This window comes from Hippoglossus hippoglossus, chromosome 16 (genome assembly GCF_009819705.1).
Source record: "Hippoglossus hippoglossus isolate fHipHip1 chromosome 16, fHipHip1.pri, whole genome shotgun sequence".
Lineage (NCBI taxonomy): Eukaryota > Metazoa > Chordata > Actinopteri > Pleuronectiformes > Pleuronectidae > Hippoglossus > Hippoglossus hippoglossus.
The window spans coordinates 9022090-9044212 of record NC_047166.1 but is presented as its reverse complement, the minus strand read 5'-3'; the positions used below and the strand labels follow the sequence as shown (position 1 = coordinate 9044212).

General features: G+C 40.4%; 3 protein-coding genes across 4 annotated transcripts; 2 read left to right on the top strand and 1 right to left on the bottom strand.

Moving 5' to 3' along the window:
- The first annotated feature begins 18 nt into the window (after positions 1–18).
- Positions 19–4410, top strand: LOC117776821 (T-cell surface glycoprotein CD4-like). 2 transcript variants are annotated; one of them, XM_034611149.1, is made up of 9 exons: positions 19–185; positions 1157–1198; positions 1411–1572; positions 1646–1786; positions 2872–3108; positions 3210–3278; positions 3411–3544; positions 3633–3703; positions 3909–4410. In XM_034611149.1, the coding sequence occupies exons 2-9, from the start codon at positions 1171–1173 to the stop codon at positions 3991–3993; spliced, it is 927 nt and encodes a 308-aa protein (XP_034467040.1). In that variant the 5' UTR covers positions 19–185; positions 1157–1170; the 3' UTR covers positions 3994–4410. The 2 variants fall into 2 exon arrangements, with proteins under 2 accessions (XP_034467040.1, XP_034467039.1); XM_034611148.1 differs by having other exon boundaries at positions 1130–1198.
- A 451-nt stretch (positions 4411–4861) lies between these two features.
- cd4-2.2 (CD4-2 molecule, tandem duplicate 2) lies at positions 4862–20145 on the top strand. Its single transcript, XM_034611115.1, has 11 exons — positions 4862–4985; positions 13302–13420; positions 16217–16278; positions 16367–16522; positions 16632–16781; positions 17020–17244; positions 17336–17719; positions 18872–19117; positions 19265–19368; positions 19469–19512; positions 19705–20145. Exons 3-11 carry the CDS (start codon positions 16230–16232, stop codon positions 19733–19735), a joined length of 1389 nt encoding a protein of 462 aa, XP_034467006.1. The 5' UTR covers positions 4862–4985; positions 13302–13420; positions 16217–16229; the 3' UTR covers positions 19736–20145.
- Positions 20146–20151: 6 nt separating this feature from the next.
- Positions 20152–21952, bottom strand: LOC117776834 (galactose-specific lectin nattectin-like). The gene is made up of 5 exons (XM_034611173.1): positions 21786–21952; positions 21483–21677; positions 20931–21082; positions 20716–20837; positions 20152–20428 (listed from the first exon to the last, which is right to left on the bottom strand). Exons 1-5 carry the CDS (start codon positions 21829–21831, stop codon positions 20266–20268), a joined length of 678 nt encoding a protein of 225 aa, XP_034467064.1. The 5' UTR covers positions 21832–21952; the 3' UTR covers positions 20152–20265.
- Between the last annotated feature and the right edge of the window lie 171 nt (positions 21953–22123).

The window sequence follows — 22123 nt, the reverse complement described above, 5'->3', positions numbered from 1 at the left end:
AGACGCAGAGCGTTGGGGTTTGCATTGGCCCACATCTTTCCAACAGTGCAGGTTCATCTCTAGACTTCTTCCGCCTTCTCTAGTTTCTGCATCCTTGTTCACTCGAGTTCAGTGAAGTGAAGGATGAGGAAAGATTTCAACCTTTAGTAACAGCACGAAAAACACCGCACTGCCTCAAATTGAAGGTAAGATCCTAAACTGAATTACAAAATCAAGCTTTGTGTTGTTAGATTAAATTGAAGGATTCAGTTTCAACAGCTTGAAACTATTTTTAATTTGTTCCGTTCAAAAGTGAAACCTTAAGGACAAATGAAGCAATTTGATGTAACTTTTTTTTTGTAGAGAGCAATTTTCGGTCTTGTATATGTTTGTTAATTAAAACACTATTACATTACATTTCATTTAGCGGACGCTTTTATCCAAGGTGACTTACAATAAGTGCATTCAACATGAGGGTACAAACCCAGAACAACAAGAATCAAGAAAGTTTGAAACTGTTGATCAGTAGAAGATAAAATAAATGCTCTAACAAATTTTAAGTATAGCAATGTGTGTGACGGTGTCTAATTATATTTATTGCTCAGTCATTCATAGGAAATATATTGGTAACATATTTTAAAAGATAATTCATTTTGGATTATTATAATTCTAATAACTAAAATTTGTGGCTTTAAAAAGAGACATTTTTAAATTAAAATAAAATATATAATCAAGCTGAGATAAATTCTCAATCTTTAAAAAAATGAACAGATCAAGGAATGAAGAAAGGCTTTAATAACTCATTTTAACTTTCATTATCGTCTTTGATTCCGTTTCCCTGTTTGAAAACTTTCAAAAGCAGATTTCAAATAGTTTCTGATGCACGATCATCTTAATCGACTTGTTGATCATGATAATTAAACACAAAAGAGCCAAAACATCATTTAGGATTTAAAACATTTTTTTTTTTTTAAAGTGAAGCAAATCCTTCTTATTTTCTAATAGAGGCCATAGAGAGAGTACGGAAGTAGAGAGGCAGCTCGGTGGTTTGGAATCACATGTTCCTGAGTAAAGTGCAGACGTTGCATGTGGTGACTCTCTGTGACTCTGAAAATGTGCGCTACTGTGTGAATTGTGTTCGTCTCCACAGAAAAGTTCCTTTGTCTGTTATTTTTAGATCCAACATTCAGAATGAACGTCATCGTGTGTTTGGGATTTGGTGAGTTTTACTTTTAAAAATATTTTTGAATTAAAGATCCTATAAATCCAAATATGTCCCTTATATGTATACACTTTGAACCTACCTGGGCAAATAGCTGTTTTACTCATAACTAGATGCCTACTGAAGCAGCAGTTTTTCTTTAATTTAATACTTGTGGTCTCCTTCTGTGAATATATGGTACGAAATGCAGTGTGATGTTCTCTCCTCAGTGCTGGGTGCACTCTCTGCTGCAGCCACGGTGTTCCACACAAAACCCCGGCAGCGCGTCACTTTGGAGTGCGGGGTCGACTCCTACAGCAGAAGCGTGGCGTGGTCTCACAGGGATGAACTGATTATTCAAATTGATAAGAAGAGCGGCTTCCCTCGCAAAGGTAGTTCATAAAAACACATAACAGGACATGTGATCATTTCAAAATCACCGCTGACATGTTTTCTCTGTGTTAGGCCCGGCTGCCATTAAGGAAAGAACAAAGCTGAAGCGGGACAAGAATCTGGAGATTTCTGACGTGAGGAGAGAAGACGCTGGAGCGTTTACCTGCGAGGCAGACGGGCGCTCTCACGCGCACACGCTCCTTGTGGTTTCAGGTCTGCAGCAGATCATTTGAGCATTGCACATGATTTACCTCGTCAGGACAATTAGAGTTATTTAGTAGAGAAAAGAACAACATAGCAGATATTGTATTCTTGAAAGCAGAAGCTGTATCGTTTTAAGTGAATGTTAAATTAGATCAAGAGTGGATTGAGGAAAAAAAAACCCACCAATATATAAAAAGCAACTTTTAGGCCTTAAAAGCAAAAATAAATAAATAAAAGACATAAAATACAAATTTACAGTTTTACCTCCACACTTCTTTTATGTATTCCAGTATTTTACTATTCAAGCCTTATAAAGTCAGGAGGGTCACAAGAGACAGATTCAAAACAAACAGAAAACCAGAAGCTGAAATATCCAGATTCTCGTGTTTAACATGACTCAAGCTTCAAAGGCACTGGATCCTTTTCAAAAAGCCTCCCCACCTGACAAATCTCCACTTTCATCCGTGAGACTCACTTCGCACTGTTTCTATTGTAAACTTCCTGTTGAAAATGTGTAGCTGAGAAATATTCAAGGTTATTTCTCTCTTTGGAAAACTTCTATTTTTTTACATGCTGAGAAATACTTAACTTTGTGATGGTAAAACTGATCTCTGATCTCACACTGATGGAGTTCACTTTCTGAAGTTCAGATGTTCCAGTCGTTACCACCTGGGAACTAGAAGGTCTCTCAGTAAAGTGCATTTCTCCACCATGGTGCAACAGCCTCCTCATTACAACACATCGAAATTCACTAGATACAGATTTTTATTTGGATCTGCAACAAATTTTCATCATGATTCAATAATTATTCTCTGAAAATTCGAGGGAAATGTTGAATATCTCGATATGATAGAAAAGGTAAAAAAAAAGAAATTCTTGGATCCATGCCCTGATCTGCACCAAAAACTAAATGAGTTCTTCTCTGACCCATCATTCCACCAAGTGTTGTGGAAATCCCTCCAGTAGTTTTTGTCTAATCAGGCTAAATAACATATCCTCCTGTTAAGCATATGTGTTTTTTAAGGTGTTTGATCCTTTTCAGCATAGCTACCCTTTCTCTAATCGACTCTCACTGGTTCCTGGTTTGTTGTCAGTGTCGGCCAGTCCCTCCGAGGAGCTGCAGCCGGGCAGCAAGGTGACGCTCCAGTGTGAGGTCGCAGGCCTGAACCCGGACTCCACTGTGCAGTGGATGCGGCCGGACGGAAGCGCCCACGAGGGGTCAGACACCGTCCACCTGAATCCCGTGGCCGCCTCGGACTCAGGGACCTGGGAGTGTGCGTTCTCCCACGGCGGGGAGACGTACAGAGAGAAGCTCGACGTCCGAGTTAAAGGTGTGACACTGGCTTCTCTGCCTCTGAGAACACAGCAGAATCCCCCCCCCCCATGTGGTCGGTGATAAAAAGCAAGTGTGTGTGTGTGTTTTTCCTTTCAGACCCTGTGTCTCCAACATCCCCCGCTGTCCGGACATCAGAGTTCAACAATGGGACACCGTGCCCCAGCTGTGAGTACTGCCTTGGATTCTTTTGTGGCCTCTGACCCAAAAATAATCTGAAAAGTGACTTTTCACTGGAAGCATCACTGACTCATGCTCCTCTCTTCCTGCCACGCTGTGTTTTTCTCTTTGCTCGAGCAGGCGGCGCTGACCCTCTCGGTTGGTGGGGTCCGCTCGGCTGGTGGCTGTGGGCCGCGGCAGGAGCTGGAGGCCTGGTCGTGCTCCTCCTGATGGTGCTCGTCATTGTCTTGTGCAGGAGGATCAGGAGACGGAAGGTAAGTGAAGCCAGCAGGTGGGATGGAGGAGCATCAGGAGGAACAAACAAAGAAAGAGCTGATGACACTTTCTTCTTCTCCACTGTAGAGAAAATGGCAGAACAAGATGAAGAATGGCCAAAGATCTGCGAGGTCCAAGACGTACTGTCAGTGTAACTGGTAAATTCTCCTCACTTCGCTTCTCTATAATAAAAAAAAGAAAAAGAGTCTCAGATCACTTTACAGATGCTTTCTAATAGACTCCCTTCGCTTCATAATCACGACTCCTTGACCTTCATTTCCACGGCACCGCTCGCAGAGAGCTTCATTATTGTCTCATAATTAGCGTGAACACGTCTCCTCTTCTACTTCCTCTTTATCGCAGCCGTCCAGCTGCGGAGAAACCACAGCCAGGACGTCAGAAAGCGAGGCCGTCCACCCTCGCTCAGAAGCCCCTGCTAAGGGAGTGATGGGAGAGACGGATAGAAGAGAGCAGGGACACGGGGAGAGGGACAGAGGATTAGGTGGAGATAAAGAAAAAGAGAGCAAGTGAAAGAGAACCCCTGTGAAGCATGTGGCCTGAATGTAAATGGACTTTTGAATGCTGGTGAAAATCAAATCAAAATGTAAAAGTGTATTTTTCACCAAATATAATCTGTAGTTATTTCTTATGCAGCATGTGAACAAAATGTCTCTGCATCCTCCAGCTTCGTCACCTTGTAATGTTCTGCATAACATCCAGCTGATTTCAATATCCCTTCTTTCTTTGGTGTATTTGATGTATGCGTTGTATAGTTTATGTTTTTTTCTTGTAGGTTGTAAAAGGCCTGAGTATTGTGCTGAAATGTGTGTGTGTCCCCCCCCCCCAGTCAATAAACTATAAAGAAACCCAACTGCAGAGTTTGTAAATTTATTCTATCCTCATGAAAAAGAGGAAGGAAGTTTCTATCAGGGATGAAACAGTGACGCTGACTGTGCAGTTGTGTTTGGATATCTTTTACGACCTAACACACTATCAAACACTGTATTTTCTTTTTTACTATGATGTATGTTTTTAACTGTACCTGCATCAGCCCCGAAGATCTGAACATATGCCCCACAACTGGTGCAGGGACACAGGTGTTGATACCAGTGCTGTGCTACATAGTGTGAAATACACAGTAAACACCTGTTTCACACAGTAACACAACACCGCCGGTGGCATATATTCATACATTCATATAAATACATGTGTATATTGATATGTAATTAAAAATGAATATGGGTTGATGTGTGTACAGCATGCCAACTATTTAGTACTTAACCGTCATGAAGGGATCATAGTGCTGCCTGACTTCCTGTGTGTGTGTTTGAGTGTGTGTGTGTTTGAGTGTGTGTGTGTTTGAGTGTGTGAGACACCTGCACTGCATGAAGCCGACCAAATGTCAGAGCTCAACTTATCGCTGCACTGAGCACATCACATGTGAGTACTCCTGAACGCACCGTGTGTATATTTGCTCTGTTTTCTTCTGGCTTTAGCCACTTTAAGGGATTTTCTTACACAGAAGAGACTTAAGTCAGGATGGAAATCTGTTTGTCGACACACAGCAACGAAAACGGACAAATCTCATCGACGCTGACAGAAATCCAGGCTGTAGCATTCAAACCTGGTCTCGTTCAAGGCCGTAATTTAAGATTTAAAAAGTGTCTCGTCCTGGTCGCGTCTTTGTTTGGTTGTGTTTTTCCAAATAACTGCAACGAATCAAAAAGTTGAGCAGGAATATTCCTAAGTGTTGCTGGGTGACTTGTGATATTCAGCTGGAAATTGCAATTGAGTTGAATCGAGTTTCATTAACCTTTGATATTTCACCACGATGTCTGAGGGTCTGATCCTCTGTGAGACGTGTTTCAGACTTAATTGATCTTATTTGTTTCTAAGTTTAAAGAGCAATAATAATGGCGGCATGCTGCAGGTTTTATAACCATCGACACAGTTGGGATGAAACGTTTCTGCTCTTACGCAAGAAGCCCACAAACTGACAAACTGTTGTCTCTCTGAAAATATACATGTTATATAGTTTCAAACCCGGTAAGACGTTAACGTTTCTGTTCTTTGTTGGTTGCTCCTGTTCACTGCTGATATCAACTGTTGCTAAGGGCTACAGCTTCGTGGCCTCTTTGCTGCCACATGCAAAACGCTTGCTGCCGCCTTTAAAGACCAATAATTAAATAATAATTGTAATAATAATTATTAAGTCTTTGATAGAAGCATTTTAAATTAACGGTAACTGCCTTTCAAAGTCTTTCTATACGGAAATATGACACCATATTACAATATGTTTTTATTACAAATAATACACATATTTTTGCAAGAAAATATATATAAATATGTATAAACATTGCAAATATTGTCCTGAAGAGGACAGAGTATTCATGGATTTCAAATAACTTCACATTCATTTATGGCTTTATGTTATTAGCGTGAATATGAGGCCTTGGTCATGCATTTCTTATGCACTATTACTGTAGAACCTGTAACATGAATAAGGTCTAAATTATGCCAGAATGACCAATTACAAACTAAAGTTATCACTCATTATCCATTTAATAATTTCAGTTTGTTGTTGACCTAAACTTTAATGAACGTAACACAAACGTTCAACATGACGCGTGGACATCGGACTCGAAGCAGCAGGGGCCTAATTCAGACGGATCTTTAATTCATTGTAACATACAGTATAACTCTGGTTTCATCCACTCTGCTACTGAAGAAACTCAACTGAAAACAACTAATGCTAGAAAAGTGATTTAGGTTTGCTCTGTCTCTTGTTTACTTTCCGACTTGCGTCTGATTTCAGTTTTTTCTTTGTCAGGCGAAAAAACGTCTTTTATTTTTGGGAATTGCTTATGTTTTCCAAAAGAACTATTTTAGAGCATTATTAACATTTTCAACTTGCCATAGTAAAAGTATGACATATTAAAGTAGTCTCTAGATAATAAGAAGATATGAAGTAACTTGAACGTATTTGATCAATTACATTTTGCATTTATAGTTGTTTTCTAGTTTTAGCAACCGCTCAAAACATCACATTCACTCGTTCACACACATTTACACAGCGCTTGTATGTGCATTGCTTTTACCACAGTATCTCGCACACAGACATCAGGGGCATGGAGCCTTGGATCAAACCGCCGACCCTCTGGTTAGTGGATACCCGCTCTACCCCCTTTAGCCACGGCTGTGCCAATATTCCCCCCAATATATTTGTATATTTATATTGTAAGGCTGAAGCCTGCAACTCCCAGATATCAGCAGGCACTTGTTAGTTGTTGATACTCGGCCAGAATTCTACTGCAACGATCTTCTTTTCTTGCTTGTTTTGGGGCTTTTTTCTTAAATCTGCTCCGTGGGACTACATTTTAAATAATCTGTCCAGAAAAGAACAGTTTGGCCGTTAAAGACTCCTTGTTTGTCTTGTGAATATGTTTACGATCATTATCCTGCATCGTCCTCCCATTTAAAGCCCTTTGTACAAATAAGAGCAATGATTCCTGCACTCTTACACCATAAAACTGGAAAATCACCACTGTAAACTCAGCGGGTTGGAATATAGACCCAGAATGAAGTAGCGCTGTTTGTACTGCACGGTAAAGAAAAGTCGTTAAATGTATGAGTTCTGGTTCCTGGAGAGGCTCCTTGTGTGTTTTAGTCTCTTCTGAAGACGTCTCTGTTGCCCTGGGGATGTTTCCTTATGAGAAATAAGGATTCCCTTTCCGCGGCTATTACTCAGTATTCTTCTTTATTGTTTGACACAAACACAGTCATTCAAAGTGAAACTGAAATTTCTGAACCAGTGTACATTCGTCACTCCCACTTGTATTTCCAATTGTTCAGTCAGTGAAAAACATCGGGGCACTGAATTTCCAACAGTAGTTAAACAAACTCTTGGAGACACCTGCCGCCAATTTGTGTCACGTTAGTGGGGTTTTTGTCGGCGGTGAAACACACAGCACCTGTTGACCTGTGAGTTTTCAACATCACTTTGCATCTGGAGTTTGAGCACAGATGTTATTTTACATTGTATTGATTTCAAACAGCTGTCTGTCAACAATCCTTCAAACTACGTTGATCTGAGAGGTGGTTTCCCGTTCTGTAAACTCCCCTCGTGTGTAGCTTCAGTTCCGCGCTGCAGGTTTCACTTCAGGGCAGATTCTGATGAGCAGAGTCAGACGCTCAGCATTAAACGATGGACTCAAATAAACTGCAGCTGTGTTATCTGTAGACGTGAACCTGCAGATGACGTATTGTCGTGACACGGAGCCGATCGTGATTTGCAAAAGTTTTCTGAGAAATCGGAGAGTTAAGTCCAATTAGGTTCACATTTTTTCAAGCCTTTATTTATACAATTCCGGTGCAGATGAGCATGAAAATCAGTTTTCAGTCAGTGTAATTCTTCCAGTCCCTATTGTCTGTTTCAATGCATCTCTAATGGAGAAAACGAGGAGACAAAATGCACAGTCTGTTCTCTGTGTGAAAATACTGAAGTTCGTTTGAAGCAAATGTGAACTGTCAGCAAATAAACTCGGACTAATCTAGAGGAACTTCTTCTAATTCGACTTCTTGTAAATCCCCTCCTCTTCTTCCTTGGTCAGTGTTTTCTTTCTGAGCTGCAGCAGTAGGAGAAAGGGTGAATCTGTTTTCACTAAAAAGAGTGTCAACCTTTTTATTTACAGTTAAATGTGGAAGTTAGTCGCTTGATCAGATCAGCTTCGCTACGCAGGAGAGCAGTTTAAAAGTGCAGTTGTTTCTCTTGAAGCCGTAAAAGACGTAAATGCAGGTTCACGGTGTTCAAATACATTAAATGTTTAAATAAATGGTGTAGGCAGCGGCTGCAGGTTGGACTCTTTGCTGCACGTCTTCCTGTCTCTGTCTCCCCCTTTCACGGTTTAACTTGGTCCTGTCATTAACGGCCTGGTGTCACAGATTATCTTTTAACAGAAAAAGAATAGAAAAAAAGTATATGAGAGGGAAAAATGTTTTGCCAAACATATTACACCGGCCTTATAATGAGGAAGTGAATGTGCAAGAGGAAAGAAACGTGAAATAGGTGAAAAGTGAAGTTGTATTAAGAGTCCACAGCTGTCAAGTGTTATTTCTTTTTATTTTGGTTTTATTTCCGACAGCATTGTTGACGATAAGATGATCTCAAATATTCACAGGAATGCTGCATCTACACAAACATTAAATTCCTCTGTACGTAGGTGCGGTGCAGCAGTTTTTCCGATGGTGAACCAGCGTCATCACTCAACTCATTACTTTAAACCTAATCACAGCTTCACAGTCACAGTTTGGCTGCTCGACTCATGCTGAGCCGTGATGCTGTTTTCCTATAAAAGAAAACTAAAAATAACTTCACACACATCAGGCTCTCACCAGTAAAGCACAAACAAGACTCGATATCACAACTATTCCATCGACACCAGGCATCTTCTGAGCGATGCTTGAAATCCACGTCCAAAAGGAAAATAATCCTATTTTCCCGTATCCACGCTGCAGGCTGCAAACAGTGCAGTGACGGTAAATAAGTAAATATGCTACAAACCACTGGTGCAGGCGCAGGCGATGGAGGTGAAGTGGTGAGTGGGAGAGACACATTTCTGTTGTCATCGACTGTTTCACAACCCCGAGGATTCAAAAGCAGCTTGAATGAAGTCCCCCGAATGACAGACACGTTTACAGTCGTTGAGCAGAATGTCACTTGTTTCTGATTTCAACATAATTTCCACTGACATTTTGTTTATATCTGAACCATCACAACTGTAACTAAAATTCAGTGTGAACACGGTGTCTTCACGTCTTCTCAGGGCCTCACACATCCTCTGGTGTTTCGTCTTCCTGCCTCGCTTCAGTCTCCCACTATATATATTATAATATCTAACTATTCTACATCAAAATACCTACAAATCTGCAAATTTATTCAAGGTAAACTCGTAAATGATCAGTACTATTCATTGCCATTTGCTGGGTAACCTCTATAAAACTTTAATACGATACCTGATCCGAGTCGCGTCAGGTAGATTTTCATCCGTAATGGTGAAGACATTAACTCCCATGATCCCACGCTGCTTCACGATGTCATCAAACGCCATCTTTTGCCATCGCTATGATTGAGAGACGCCTGACGGCCGAAGTTACATTGGAGCCCTTTTCAGACATGAACTCCGGAGAACGTCCGCACAATTGGGTCCGGACTTTCTCCAGAGGTTTGCCTTTCACGCATGAAGAATGCAGCGGGTTCTCTGTTTTTATTTACACAGCATCAGCTCTTATCATCAAAAACCCTCTTGACATCTTCCTTGGTGATTTCTACGTCTTTCTACGAGAATGTCCGGAGCCTCTTACTCAAACATTTACGTTCTCCCATGCAGCCCCTCCGGAGAATGTCTGAGTTTAGTGAATGAAAGCAGCTACATTGTTCATTTAAGATTGTTATAAAACACAGAGCTTCAGGGAAACCCTCTGTGGGAGAGGACAAAGGACGAGGGCACACAAGATACATATGAAAATAAATGAATCATCCTTCATTCTTGCTCGCGTCCCACACCTTTTGTCGTTTTCAGTCATGATATCACACACGTCCTGGTTAGGTGTGTGACTAATGAGGGAGTCCTCACTTTCAGGTGTTTTCCATCAAAATCTCTGCAAGAAAACCCAGAGAGAAGGAAACAGTCAAATTTAAAATCTATTCTACGTGACGGTTTCTATCCAGATGTTGTTTCAGGAGAATATCCATTGACACGAGGCCCACAAGAAGTAAACGTTTCTGTGTGGCAGCAGTAACTTAGAGGTTTTGTTGTGAGGACTGAACAGAGAGCGGGTTTCATCCGGAGCTCAGAGGGAACAGAAGCAGGTGTGAGGCCTTCATGTACAGAGGCAGGCGGAGAAAACCTCAGAGAGACACATGAGACGTGTTTGTTTTGTCCTTGTTGTGGTTCACGTCTCTAAACCACCTCGACACTTGTTCATACCCTTAAAGATCCCTGTAGCTGCTGGTAGTTAGTAAACTGTCCTCAGGCAGATCATCTCAGCTCTGGATGAAGAGGTGTTGTTTTGTTATAATGACAAAAAATTCATGTTTTCAATACCGTCAATTCGTCTGCATTTTAGATATTTTGTTCTCTTAGCCTCTTTTAAACGTAATTTTGAACATCAATAAGCAGATTTTAATGCTGTTTCCTTAAATGTTGCTGAAAAGAAACAAACGAATTGAACAGATGTCGACTGTGGCTGCCAATCCAGCCTTATACACCTGCTTTTACCTTTTCAGAAACTGTCAAATCATGCGATAGGTTTAAAGATGTGTCCGATTTTTACTCTCAGTGCTAAAACTATACTGAACGTCACTCAGTAGAGTGCCTACCTCCGCCAAGGCCCCACAGTCAGCTTGAATTCACACAATCATAGATATCAGTCTCTTAACTGTGCCTGATTTTATTATATCAAGATCCCTTGAATTATTCCCTGGGAAATTGGTGAAATCAATTCTGGAATTTAAACGTTTGATCAAGCAAAGTTAAAAAAATCCCGGACCGACACCATAATTGAATGGGGCCTTTCTTTTGTCCAATCTTGCTTACCAACCAACAAACAGACAGGGGGGGGGGGGGGGGGGGGGGGGGGGGGGGTAGAGGTAATACTACCAGTGATACTGTAACATTAACAGTCCCTGTAATGATAACTTCAGTAAGGATGATAACAAGCTGTTCAACACAAACTCAGACGGCCGCCCGAGCAGACTGAGATCCACGGATGTTCTACTGCTGAGACTTTACAGCAGGATCGGAGATAAGCACCAGCAGATGTTGGGCTGTTTCGCAGGTGCACAATAAGTAATAAGAGAATTACTGGAACCTGCAGAGAGTAAACCGATCTGTACACAGGATGACTGACAATTGATTTTCTTCATTTCAACAAAACACGACACAGGAGGATTGAAACGCTGATTTTGCACTGAACACGACTTTAGGCCCATAAACCGAACTGGAGTATGTGTTGCTGCCAAAGCTGAACATTATTATGATAAATGCAAAAAATACAGATATTGATTTTTGAAAAATTCATGGAGCAGGGTCCATTGAAAGCAATATCATAAGAGGCAGTTTAGCTCAGGGCTATATTTAGTTAGATATGTTGTTTCTGACATCCATCAGAGTGCATATACCTCCACTTTGCAAAGGCCAGACTGTCCGACGTGTCTGACTTGCTCTTAAAATTGAAAAACTGGATATAAGATAACTGGGTCTGCATCACAATGTAATGGGTACTTGAACCATGCAAATTGGTTCTGTGCATTTTGTGTAACATCACGGCCAAACAAACAAATAGACCTGTGTGAGTTTGTTAAAGCACCAGAATGTCGTCATTCGTTTGGTTTAATCGGACTAATTTGAGTTTTATCATCAAATAATTAATCAGGAAACAAGAATTAGTTCAGATTAAAACATTAGTGAAAATCTCAAACTGTCAGGTTTCATTCGTATCTTTAACAAACTCGCACAGACCAGAATTTGATGAAACTTTCAGATTTTTATTCTGAATTCTCGCCAAATTATCAAAGATCCAAACACGGGTTGCCGAGGTAACGTGTCAAAAAAGAAGCACATAAAGTTTTCAGTCAGTCGCTCTGTGACATATTGTGATGGAGCTTTAATGGAGCGATTATGTACGATTATTTTACACTGAGGAAAAGTAAGTTATGTAATTTTAAAGCTCCTCAAAAGCTAATTTAAGATTTTAAGATGGCGATACTGTGGACATTTTTAAATATATATATATTATTTAGGTTGTTTTAATATTTAAACATATGAAAGAGCAGTTTTCAGCGTATTCATCATGCTGAGAAGTTTCAAAGGAGAATCTATACTGACGCACGTAACTGCAGCATTTACTTGCTTCCTATAGAAGACGTCTTAATGTAGTTGAAACAGAAATAAATGATTGTTACCATTAAACAAGACAATGTCCTGAAATAAACAATGCATACAGTGAAAGTAGGTTAATGTGTGAGGAGACGCACAGGGACTGGTCACGGAGTTGAGAGAAATCATATAAGATGAAATGTGTTGATCTGTAAGATTTTAATTCTCCTGATATATTTATTTTACCATATGTATATACATTAAAGTCCCATCTCTCTCAACAGCTGTCCCAGCAAAATAGTTTCGCCAAAATAGTTTATTTTTCCTTTACCGGATTAAGAAATCGATTTGGGTGTTTCTTCTTTGGAAATATCAAGTTTTTAATTTGTCTTTGACAGCTGCTTTTTTAAAGTAGCTTTTGTATTCTGATAAACTAATTATGTGTCTACATCCGAACAATTATTCCACCGGGGGAAAATCAACTGAGCGATTAAAATAAATTAGGACGTAAACCGACCGTGTGCAAACTAGAGCACGATAAAAAAAGATAATGAGTTCAGTGGGACTCATTCATGTTATTAGGCGGCGACTCCTATGACAATTAAAAAAATATTTAGTTCGGTTTGTTGTTTATTTGTGAGTCCGATAACATGCTGGTTAAATTATGGCGACAATAATGTTGACCGACTGATGGGCTTTATTTTTTAATCGTCCAATGTTATAATGTCACATATATGTTTTTTGTCCTAATTTAGAGATGAACTGTTTTAAGATGGTAAAGAAAGGTTCAGTGATCTTGCTCTCGTCCTCTGTAACAACCAATCAAAGGTCAGGATTCTGACTTTGGCCTTGATCAACAACTCTGCGTTTCTTTTTCTAGACCAATCGGTGGTGAGGGAGGTGCAACAGCTCTTAAAAGGGGTTTGTTTGATAAATATTCAGCATTTCCTCCTGACACCAGATCAGTGAACATCGAGGGACATCTCAGCGACGACAATCGTAAGTATAATGATTTCTTTTACATTTTTACCTTATGTTCATATAACTGATAATATAAAAACACTTACTACCGTACACCATCTGTTTAATTTTTTCTCTCCAACCTGATACAAATTTCTTATCCAAATCATAAACAGCATAATCATTAACAGCAGGCCCAGCGGGGCTGAGACGTTGTAGAGAGTTTTATATTTTCTTTTTACTAATGTAGCTACAAGACAAGATGAATGGATCAACAGCACTCACCAAGAACACTTTGATTTAAACGGACAGGAAATATTGAAGTTTTATACATAAAGATATTAACAACAGATTTCTTAAAAATTAATTTTTATAAAATTGTCATTACGCACAAAGTCATTGTTGCATTTGTTGAATCTCTTTATTCTTTTTTTAAGCTTGGTCAAAAATCTTCGGTCGTTATGCACTCGGCAGCTGACCGCTACTAAGAGGACAACCGCTATAGATCCAACTTTACAAATCATAAACTTTGATTATATTATGATAGTAAAACTGAATTTTATTTTAAATTGATCCTTACATACAATATGAAAAATCTGAGATACATCAACTAAATCCTGTTATTCTGACTTTCTTAAAAAGAGTAAAACTGCACCGAAAAAAACTATTTCTGTTCAAACTGCAGCTTTTACAGCGTATTTCATTGAGAAGGGAACTTAAGAAAGTAAGAAGATGTTGAACTTAATCCAGCAGGACTTTAAAGAATAAAAAAAAACACATACACTTTAGTAAGAAAATATATCCGAGCAGTTCTTCTCTTGTTTTTTCTTCTTTCTCTTTGCTCTCCTCCTCCCCTCGTTCCCCTCTCCCCTGGGGTTGGCCCTCACCCTGTCCTCCCCCTCTCCTCCCCCTCCATGTTGACAACAGACACCATCTTCTGACTTGTTTCTGGGTTACAGCTCCACAGGTGGGATGACTGTTTTGTCTCGACTCAACTTTTCTTTTTCTTACAAACTCAGAGTTGTCGCAGTGATAAGAAATGACACAACGTTATTTATTTTCTTTCATCGTTCCAATCTGACATATGGATTATAGTCAAGTGTTTAAAATCCTTGATCTTATCCTGTTATACTTGAAACGTACACAAACCATTTGCTCTGAGACTTCCCTCTTTGATACACACAGCACCTCAGATATTAATGTTTCATGTTGCTTATCTTGAGGCACTGACATGAATCGATGCACCATATTTAAAGTGTGAGGCCCCGCACACATGATAGTAGCATTTTAAAGCCATGAGCAGAATTTGATCAATATATTATGATTAATGTTGGTATACATACAATAAATAATAATTTGTTACTTTTATAAATTAGAAATATATATCCTGATTATCACATAGCATATTATTGCGTTAAATTGTGACGGAGACTTTTGCTGACAACTGAACCAGGGACGCTGCCTTCACGGCCGCCGCCGCGATACATCCACCACGGTGCCCCAGCTTTAATATCGTTGTGCCACAAAAATATTAATCAGAACCCTGGACCATAATTCATGTTTACATATTGTTCCAAAAAATACTCAAAAGACGCAAAGCTTATACTTTCCAGTTTTTTTAATTTATATATTTCTTTGTTAGTTCTTGTAATTTTTTTAAGACCACAAACCAGATGCTAACACGCATTGCGCCCCTTCACCTGTTTATACAGCGTAATGCATTAAATAGTGCCACATAAATAAATAAACAACGATCTGCATCAATCTTGCTGTGACAAAGGTTCTCGATTGATTGAATTCAATTTAAACTTAAAACACTTGACCAGACCTTACTTTATCTTTAACTCAAATAAAACAGTGAATAAAGTTGTGCTTCAGTTGTTTTTTAAATTTTGTTCATTCAGTTTTTTTATTTTGATTAAAGAGGGAAATAGTTAAAACTTGAATTGAAATTAATCTTTACATTTTCTCGAAAAGGGGTCAAATCAATATAAAAGCAGCATGAAATTTCTTTGAAATGAGGGTGGTGCCCATTCGTGACATACTATGTTCATCATAGAGAAATAAAAGACGTGTGGGGGCAGGGAGATGAGGGAGCCATATAGGGAAAGAAAAAAGAAACATCTATCTTAAACCACAGTATATCTGTGCTGCCGTGTGCTGTGGTCTCTTCTTTCTGTCTGCTTAAGCGTGGAGAGATCCGTCTTTCGTGGAACAGCAGAGGAAGAGAGGGGGTGTGAGAGGCAGGGGGGGGGGGGGTATTGGGATAAGAATCTGCACCTTAACTAAATCAAGGCCCACCACAACCCAGCATACGCTCTGATTCTCTTCCCTCCAACATTTGTCTGTGTCTTTTCATCCAAAGCCCACCACAGGCCGCCTACTCTCAACCCTCTGAACTTCTCTTCTTTTATCTTCTTAAATCTCTAAATCTGAGACCACCACAGACCCCTCTCCGCTTCCTGCTGAGGGGTTTTACTCTGCAGCGAAATTTCATACAGTATATCACACAAAACGATATATAAGCAAGGATATAGCTACGGTAAAATATATATTTTTCGAATAGCTGCTTTTCTAAATTCATCTGTTAAATCTTAAATAAAGTGTTCAAATTATTTTTTGATACATACCTTTGCAGACTGCCTTAATCAGATCCCTTCCTTTGAAAAAATAATCTTGAATCATCTGTAATAAGTATTTTTGGCTCTACGTGCTCCTTGTTGGAGGTAAGAAATGTAATGCTACGCAGACGACACACAGTTGTATATATTACAACTTCAGAGAATCTATATGAACATGTTTCCTGGATGTTTTCTAAACTGCCTGTTTTTTCAGACTTGTGATCGTGATGGAGAGGTTTGTCCTCATTCTCTTCCCTGCCCTCATCTCAACATCAGGTTCGATGTCCTGATTCCAACTGATTGGTTTATTTTAACTTGGGGAAGGATTTGTTTTTAACACATAACATCCCTCTCACTGTCTTAGGTGCCAGTAAGTCAGTTTATGCTCAGGTAGGAGGTCGGGTCGTCCTAAAGCCTCCAGCGATTAACACATATAAATATGTGTACTGGAGGTTTGCTAAAGAGGATGGCCTTCAACTTGCCTGGCGCAATCACTTGGGTGGAACGGGCATCAATAAAGGTAAACAATGCATTGACCTATTCATAGGTATAATAACCTATTTGTACCATCGACTGATCTTAATTTCATGTGCTTCTGATAATAACAATCATTATTTCTTGCCTTGCAGATGAACCCTGGACAAATAAGTTGACCTTGCCTGACGAATCACTGGTCATCACCAACCTCCAACCAGAAAACTTTGGGACGTACTTTTGTGAAATTACCTCGGGGAGTCAAACTTTACCTATCCATTCCATCGAACTTATCAAACTCAACGGTAAGAGTGAAAACAAAGAGACGTGCTCGGCTCAGTCATGGCATGTTCCCTCAGGAGAGGGCTATTATACTTTATGTTGTTTTAAACATACTCCAGAGGCAGATGTTTTGTTCAATTCCAGCCTCTGTAGTCGAGCTAAAGAGCAATTTCTTTACTCACTGGTTTAGATAGTTGACATTCTGGTGAAATTACCTGATTGAAGCGTAATGTTTTTTGCTCTCCTTAATTTGTGTCCTAGTGAGTGTGAGCCCAGCCGAGCCTCTGCTGCCTGGAGAATCTCTGTCTCTGTCCTGCACCGCAGATTATCGCAAGAAGCCTGAGATCTACTGGCTGAATCCCAGAGGAGAGAGAATTAAGAACAACCAGGGAACAGTCACTGTGAGAGTCACAAGCCAAGACGATGGCATGTGGATCTGTGTAGTGGCAGAAGAAAAACAGGTCAAAATGCCTGTAAAGGTTGTGGGTGAGTTACTGTGAAAGCACAAGTTTGAATTTCACAGAAGTCAACCCTCGTTCCGATGAAAACTTTATTTCTCTTTTTCTTTTCTTTTTAGGCCTTTCTCCAGCTCCTTTAGTTCCTCACTACACGTCTACATCCTCACCCATCACCGTCCCCTGTTCGATTCCTCCTCTCATCACCTGGGAACAGATCAAAGCTAAGGGCATCCATGAAGTTCACTGGCAATTCTTCCCCGAAACATCATCAGGCCTCATTTCTCAAGATGCCCAGAGGCTCTTCTCCCTCTCACTGGCTGGTCCGCTGAGCTGGAAGCGAGACCAACCCCGAGGTCTGAGTCCTGCACGAGACCCCAAAACAGGAAATCTGGATCTGACTAGAAAGCTGGCCAGAGTAGAAGACAGAGGGGACTACATGTGCACTATGAAATTTAAAAATGGCCGGACCCTGAACAGGACGGTACACGTGGAGGTGTTGCAAAGTAAGTCTAAGTGAATTGCACGGCACAAGCCCAGCTCTGTGTTACCCTCACATCTGTCGAGTGAATATTTGTTTGCTCGTTCATTATCTGCGCAGCGTCCTCGTATATTTTTTGACATCAGGTTTGTTTGCGTCCTTCTAATTGTCATTCATGACAAAGTCGGACACAATTACTCGTTTGCCACCTCTCTGCTTCTGCTCTCTTGCACCATGCGAGTGTTTAATCTATCTGCTGCAGAGTTTATTTGAAAATGTCCCCGTGTGACATTTGTCTAATTCAGTGGTTAATACACTAGTCTGGCTCCACTTGTTTTAATAGAGTATAACGAGCTGTCCCTCTGCCAGAGGAACGTGATAACACATGTTTTAATTGGACTTTGAGTCCTGAGCATTTAACATTTGTCATTTTAAGTTTTGTTTCCCTAAAGTCCGCTGATCTGATGGATTAATTCATTTGCTCTTGGACCTTGTTGTAGCATGATCTCACTGGAGTCCAGCTGCAGCATTCTCTCTTCAGCTTTGTTGGGGATTTACCTCCATCTACAAAACCAAATTAAATGTTGCACGTATTTAAAAAACTGTTGATTTGTGTAATTCAGGAGCTTATTTAACACAACTCAGGTTTGGTTTGTATAGTGATGTCCAAGCCAGTTAGAAATAAACAACATGAAACCATTTGGAAACATTAACTTTCACATTCTAAACTGATCTGTTTTTTTTTCTGAGTGTTTGTTTATATCATAACTCACTAATACTGTACCACTATTATTTTTTTCCCAAAGAAACCCCAAAAATACAAACAAACACACACACAATACATAAAGAAATTCTTTTAATAATATAAATAAAAGAAAAACTGGGGACCCCTCCCAGCTCATCCCCTGGATCAACCCTTAAGGTTCATTAAAAGTTAATACCAAGCCTCTATATGTTCCTATTGTTTTTTTATGTAGTGTGGTTGGGATAATGATGCTGTTATGCAGTGCAATGTTTTTATATTTCTTAAACATATTATGATTATTGATATTAAGTTTCCCTGGCAGAAGCAGCAACATAAGACTCCGTCAGATTCAAATATTAAAATGTAAAAAAGACGTCAGCTTCAGAAAGGATAACTGTATTATCTGTAATTATTTCTTCCCTTGCTCCCCAGTCATCTCCTCACCAGGACCACACCTCCTCTCTGGCCAGCAGCTCAACCTGACGTGCAGCGTGGGCCAACCGCTGCCCTCTGACCTCCATCTGCAGTGGTTCCGACCTAAACAATCAGCCCAGCCTGATCTGAAATCTGCCCGTCTCACCATCCCAGAAGTGAGCACGGACGATGGAGGACAGTGGGAGTGTGGGCTGTTGCAGGGTGAGACGCGGCTGACGTCGGCTGCGATAACGTTGACGATAGGTGAGCACAGGAAGTGAGAGCAGAGCAGGAAATATGACATCAGCGTGACCTCGTGGCCACATTTTTGAAACTACAGAAACTTGGTTTTACATGGTGCGTTCTCGACTGTATCCTGTTTGACGACTGTCCTCCTCCTGTTGTTTGCAGAACCCAAACTGAGTGTGTGGATGCTGGTGATCTCATGCAGCGCTGCAGCCATCGTGAGCCTCCTCCTCCTCATCCTCGGTCTCATCATCCACCGACGCAGACGTGTACAGTCAAATAATTTCTACATCTTTTTTGGTTAGATTACAATGGGCCATTAATGTGGCATTAAAAGTTAACTCTCAATCTCTCTGTGGCTGACATTAGCGGAAGATGAGACACCTCAGGCCTCAACTCTGCCGATGCAAAAAGTACGTACTAACCATTTCCTGGACTGTTGAAATGGCTCCGAACGCACATTTACACTCACTCACACTCATCCGCGCTGGCATTTGAATAACAAGTGCAGCCATAAGGTGTTTTTATGAAGATGCACCAATAAAATAAGCATCTAAACTTCACTTTTTGTCGCTCAAACAGAAACCTGTGACTCTCTGTTTCAGACCCAAGCCCAAAGGATTCTACAGAACATGAAGACATTTCCAACAGGACACGGCCACCGATTGAATTTCTGTCCAGATAAGATGGATTTTTCTGTCGTATCTATTAAACTGTGAAGCTGTGTTAGCTGTGAGAGATGAAGGTCTGAAGGTTTGAATCAAAGTTCAGTCATCGCTGAGATGCCAGATGAGACTCAGAAAGAAAAATGTATTTTACAGTTGTATATATCAACCAGGTTGGATTGTGTTTAATACCTTTATGAATCTAGTCTTCAATTAAATTTTGTCATTTCTTTTATGATTATAAGTAGCTGTTTATTTTTACATGTTGGATTCAGTATATTTAGTATTATTTGAGTATTTTTAAATGTCCATGTCATGTATGTTCTTTATGATGCTCCTTTGAAAGGCTTGGTTACCTGCTGCAATAAAAATGTACACATTTATTTCATTTGTTCACAGAAAATGATACTTTATTTCTTAAACTAAAACAGGGTCCTGAGTAAATCAGCTTTTTCCGTGAGTGGCCCTGCAGTGGTTTGGAGGTGGGGGTGGAGGTTGGTGTCAGTGGAGGGGTTTGGCCGCCATCTGACAGATCCGAGGATACTTGAAGGAGCAGGGAACATCGTACCATTTCTGAGAGCGGCTGTTCACCACGGCACAGTCCTCGCCCTCTGGCCCACCGGACAGGTGGTTGTCTGGCTCTGGTTTCAAGTTGTCCCAAAATCTTCAAATTGGGAAGAAAGAAAAAAGATTGAATTATTGCCCTGCAGTTGTAGGTCACCGTTTAATATAGTAACTGCCTATATTTTTAACATGTGAAATATATGATATCTTTTTAAGTGTGTGATACCTAAACCAAGGTCTTCATCATAACTCTATAACTCCTACAGCTCTCTCTCTCTCTCTGTAGATCTGCAGATGTTGCAGCTGCTTGGAAGGTTATGAGTCATTAAACCCATAACTCAGCTGCTTGTTAGTGTAGAAACAGCATTTGAATCATTACAAACTTACGGGTTATTAAGTGTTGAGTTGTCGAACCATTTCCATTCTCCCTCTTTATCTGCGTCAGTCAGTCCAATCCAGTAGTGTGTGTAAAACCCTTCGATCCGTCTGCTTTCTATATCCACACCATCCTAAAAGATGTTTCGGTCAAATTTAAAACCTTTTTGAGAACAAATACATTGAAATGCCAAAGAAAAGCATAAACAATTCACAAACACACGTACGTGCTGTTTCATTGTGGTCAAAATGGCAAGATTTGAGCCATGTAATTCACAAATACTTTTACTGGTTAACCAGTCCTGCCTGTCAGTGCTGATTTGGAAGCACTGATCCGCCACCTGAAACCACCCGTCAGGGCACTCGGTGCAGGTGAGCACTGTGAGGAGAGACAAAAAGGAAATGATCAGACAGAGACAAAGTTAGTTTAACAGAAAGAGGCAGAACACGTACAACCTCAGAACAATGTATATTAACAAATGATTGTGTATACGTGCACAAAGGAGGTTAAACCTTTGAGAGCCTTCTGTAGTTATAGTCGTGCAAAACTAAAAAAGCTTCAGGTGGCATAAAATGATGCATTCAATATTTTGCTCAAGCTTATCAAGCTGCTTTTAATCCATGTGGAAAGTGTGATGATTGTGTTGCCATATATTTGTGCTGCATTTTGTCCCATATATCATTTCATATTTCAGACAGACATTGAGACCTATGAGTCTAAAATAAAGCTTAACTAACTATCACCATCTGCTGGAGCCTGGAAGAGAAGAGCACACTACCTGGTGCTGAGCAGTTGGTCGCCAGGTTGGAATACTTTTCACACAGGAGTTTGTAGCGATTCTTCAGAGAGTCGAATCTCTGCTTCAGCTCGGCCAGCTCCTCCTCTGGAGCGTCTGCGGCCTGAGAGACGGCGCCGCAAACCAACAGGCCCATGAAAACAGAGAGCAGGACGCGGCCTCTGATTCCCAGGGCACCTTGTTAGACGGATAGCAGAAGGTAAAAAGATATGACATTAGCGGACAGGCAAGCAGACCCAACATACACACACATCCCTTCTGCACACTTTGTAAGTGGAGCTTTACCTTTGGATTTGATGAGGCTCATTGTGGCTGTCGACCTGCAGGACATCACAGATTCTCCAAGTCTCTCTCTCTCTCTGCCCTCTGGATGTTTTATAGAGCGGTTTGTGTACAAAGAGAAGAGAACGTAAAGTACAGATTGCGCAAATCTTCCGGACAGATCGGCCGCCTATCTGACAAAACCTGGGAAAATCCAATGGTGCAATATTGTGAAGCCAAACCTTTGATAAGCTACCAGATCAGATTAGATTACATAAACAAACATTTGCCGGTTCTGCGTTATTTACCATTGAATGAGCAAAGTTCCTTGGCAAAGATGGAGGCCTAAAAATTGTGATTCA

Coding starts and splice junctions, on each gene's coding strand:
- LOC117776821 (XM_034611149.1), top strand. CDS start 1,171: ATGAACGTCATCGTGTGTTTGGGATTTG. Junction 1,199..1,410: donor CATCGTGTGTTTGGGATTTG/GTGAGTTTTACT, acceptor TTCTCTCCTCAG/TGCTGGGTGCACTCTCTGCT. Junction 3,109..3,209: donor GCTCGACGTCCGAGTTAAAG/GTGTGACACTGG, acceptor TTTTCCTTTCAG/ACCCTGTGTCTCCAACATCC.
- cd4-2.2 (XM_034611115.1), top strand. CDS start 16,230: ATGGAGAGGTTTGTCCTCATTCTCTTCCCTGCCCTCATCTCAACATCA. Junction 16,279..16,366: donor TGCCCTCATCTCAACATCAG/GTTCGATGTCCT, acceptor TCACTGTCTTAG/GTGCCAGTAAGTCAGTTTAT. Junction 16,782..17,019: donor CGAACTTATCAAACTCAACG/GTAAGAGTGAAA, acceptor TTTGTGTCCTAG/TGAGTGTGAGCCCAGCCGAG.
- LOC117776834 (XM_034611173.1), bottom strand. CDS start 21,831: ATGTCCTGCAGGTCGACAGCCACAATGAGCCTCATCAAATCCAAAG. Junction 21,678..21,785: donor GAGCCTCATCAAATCCAAAG/GTAAAGCTCCAC, acceptor CCGTCTAACAAG/GTGCCCTGGGAATCAGAGGC. Junction 20,838..20,930: donor TGACCACAATGAAACAGCAC/GTACGTGTGTTT, acceptor AACATCTTTTAG/GATGGTGTGGATATAGAAAG.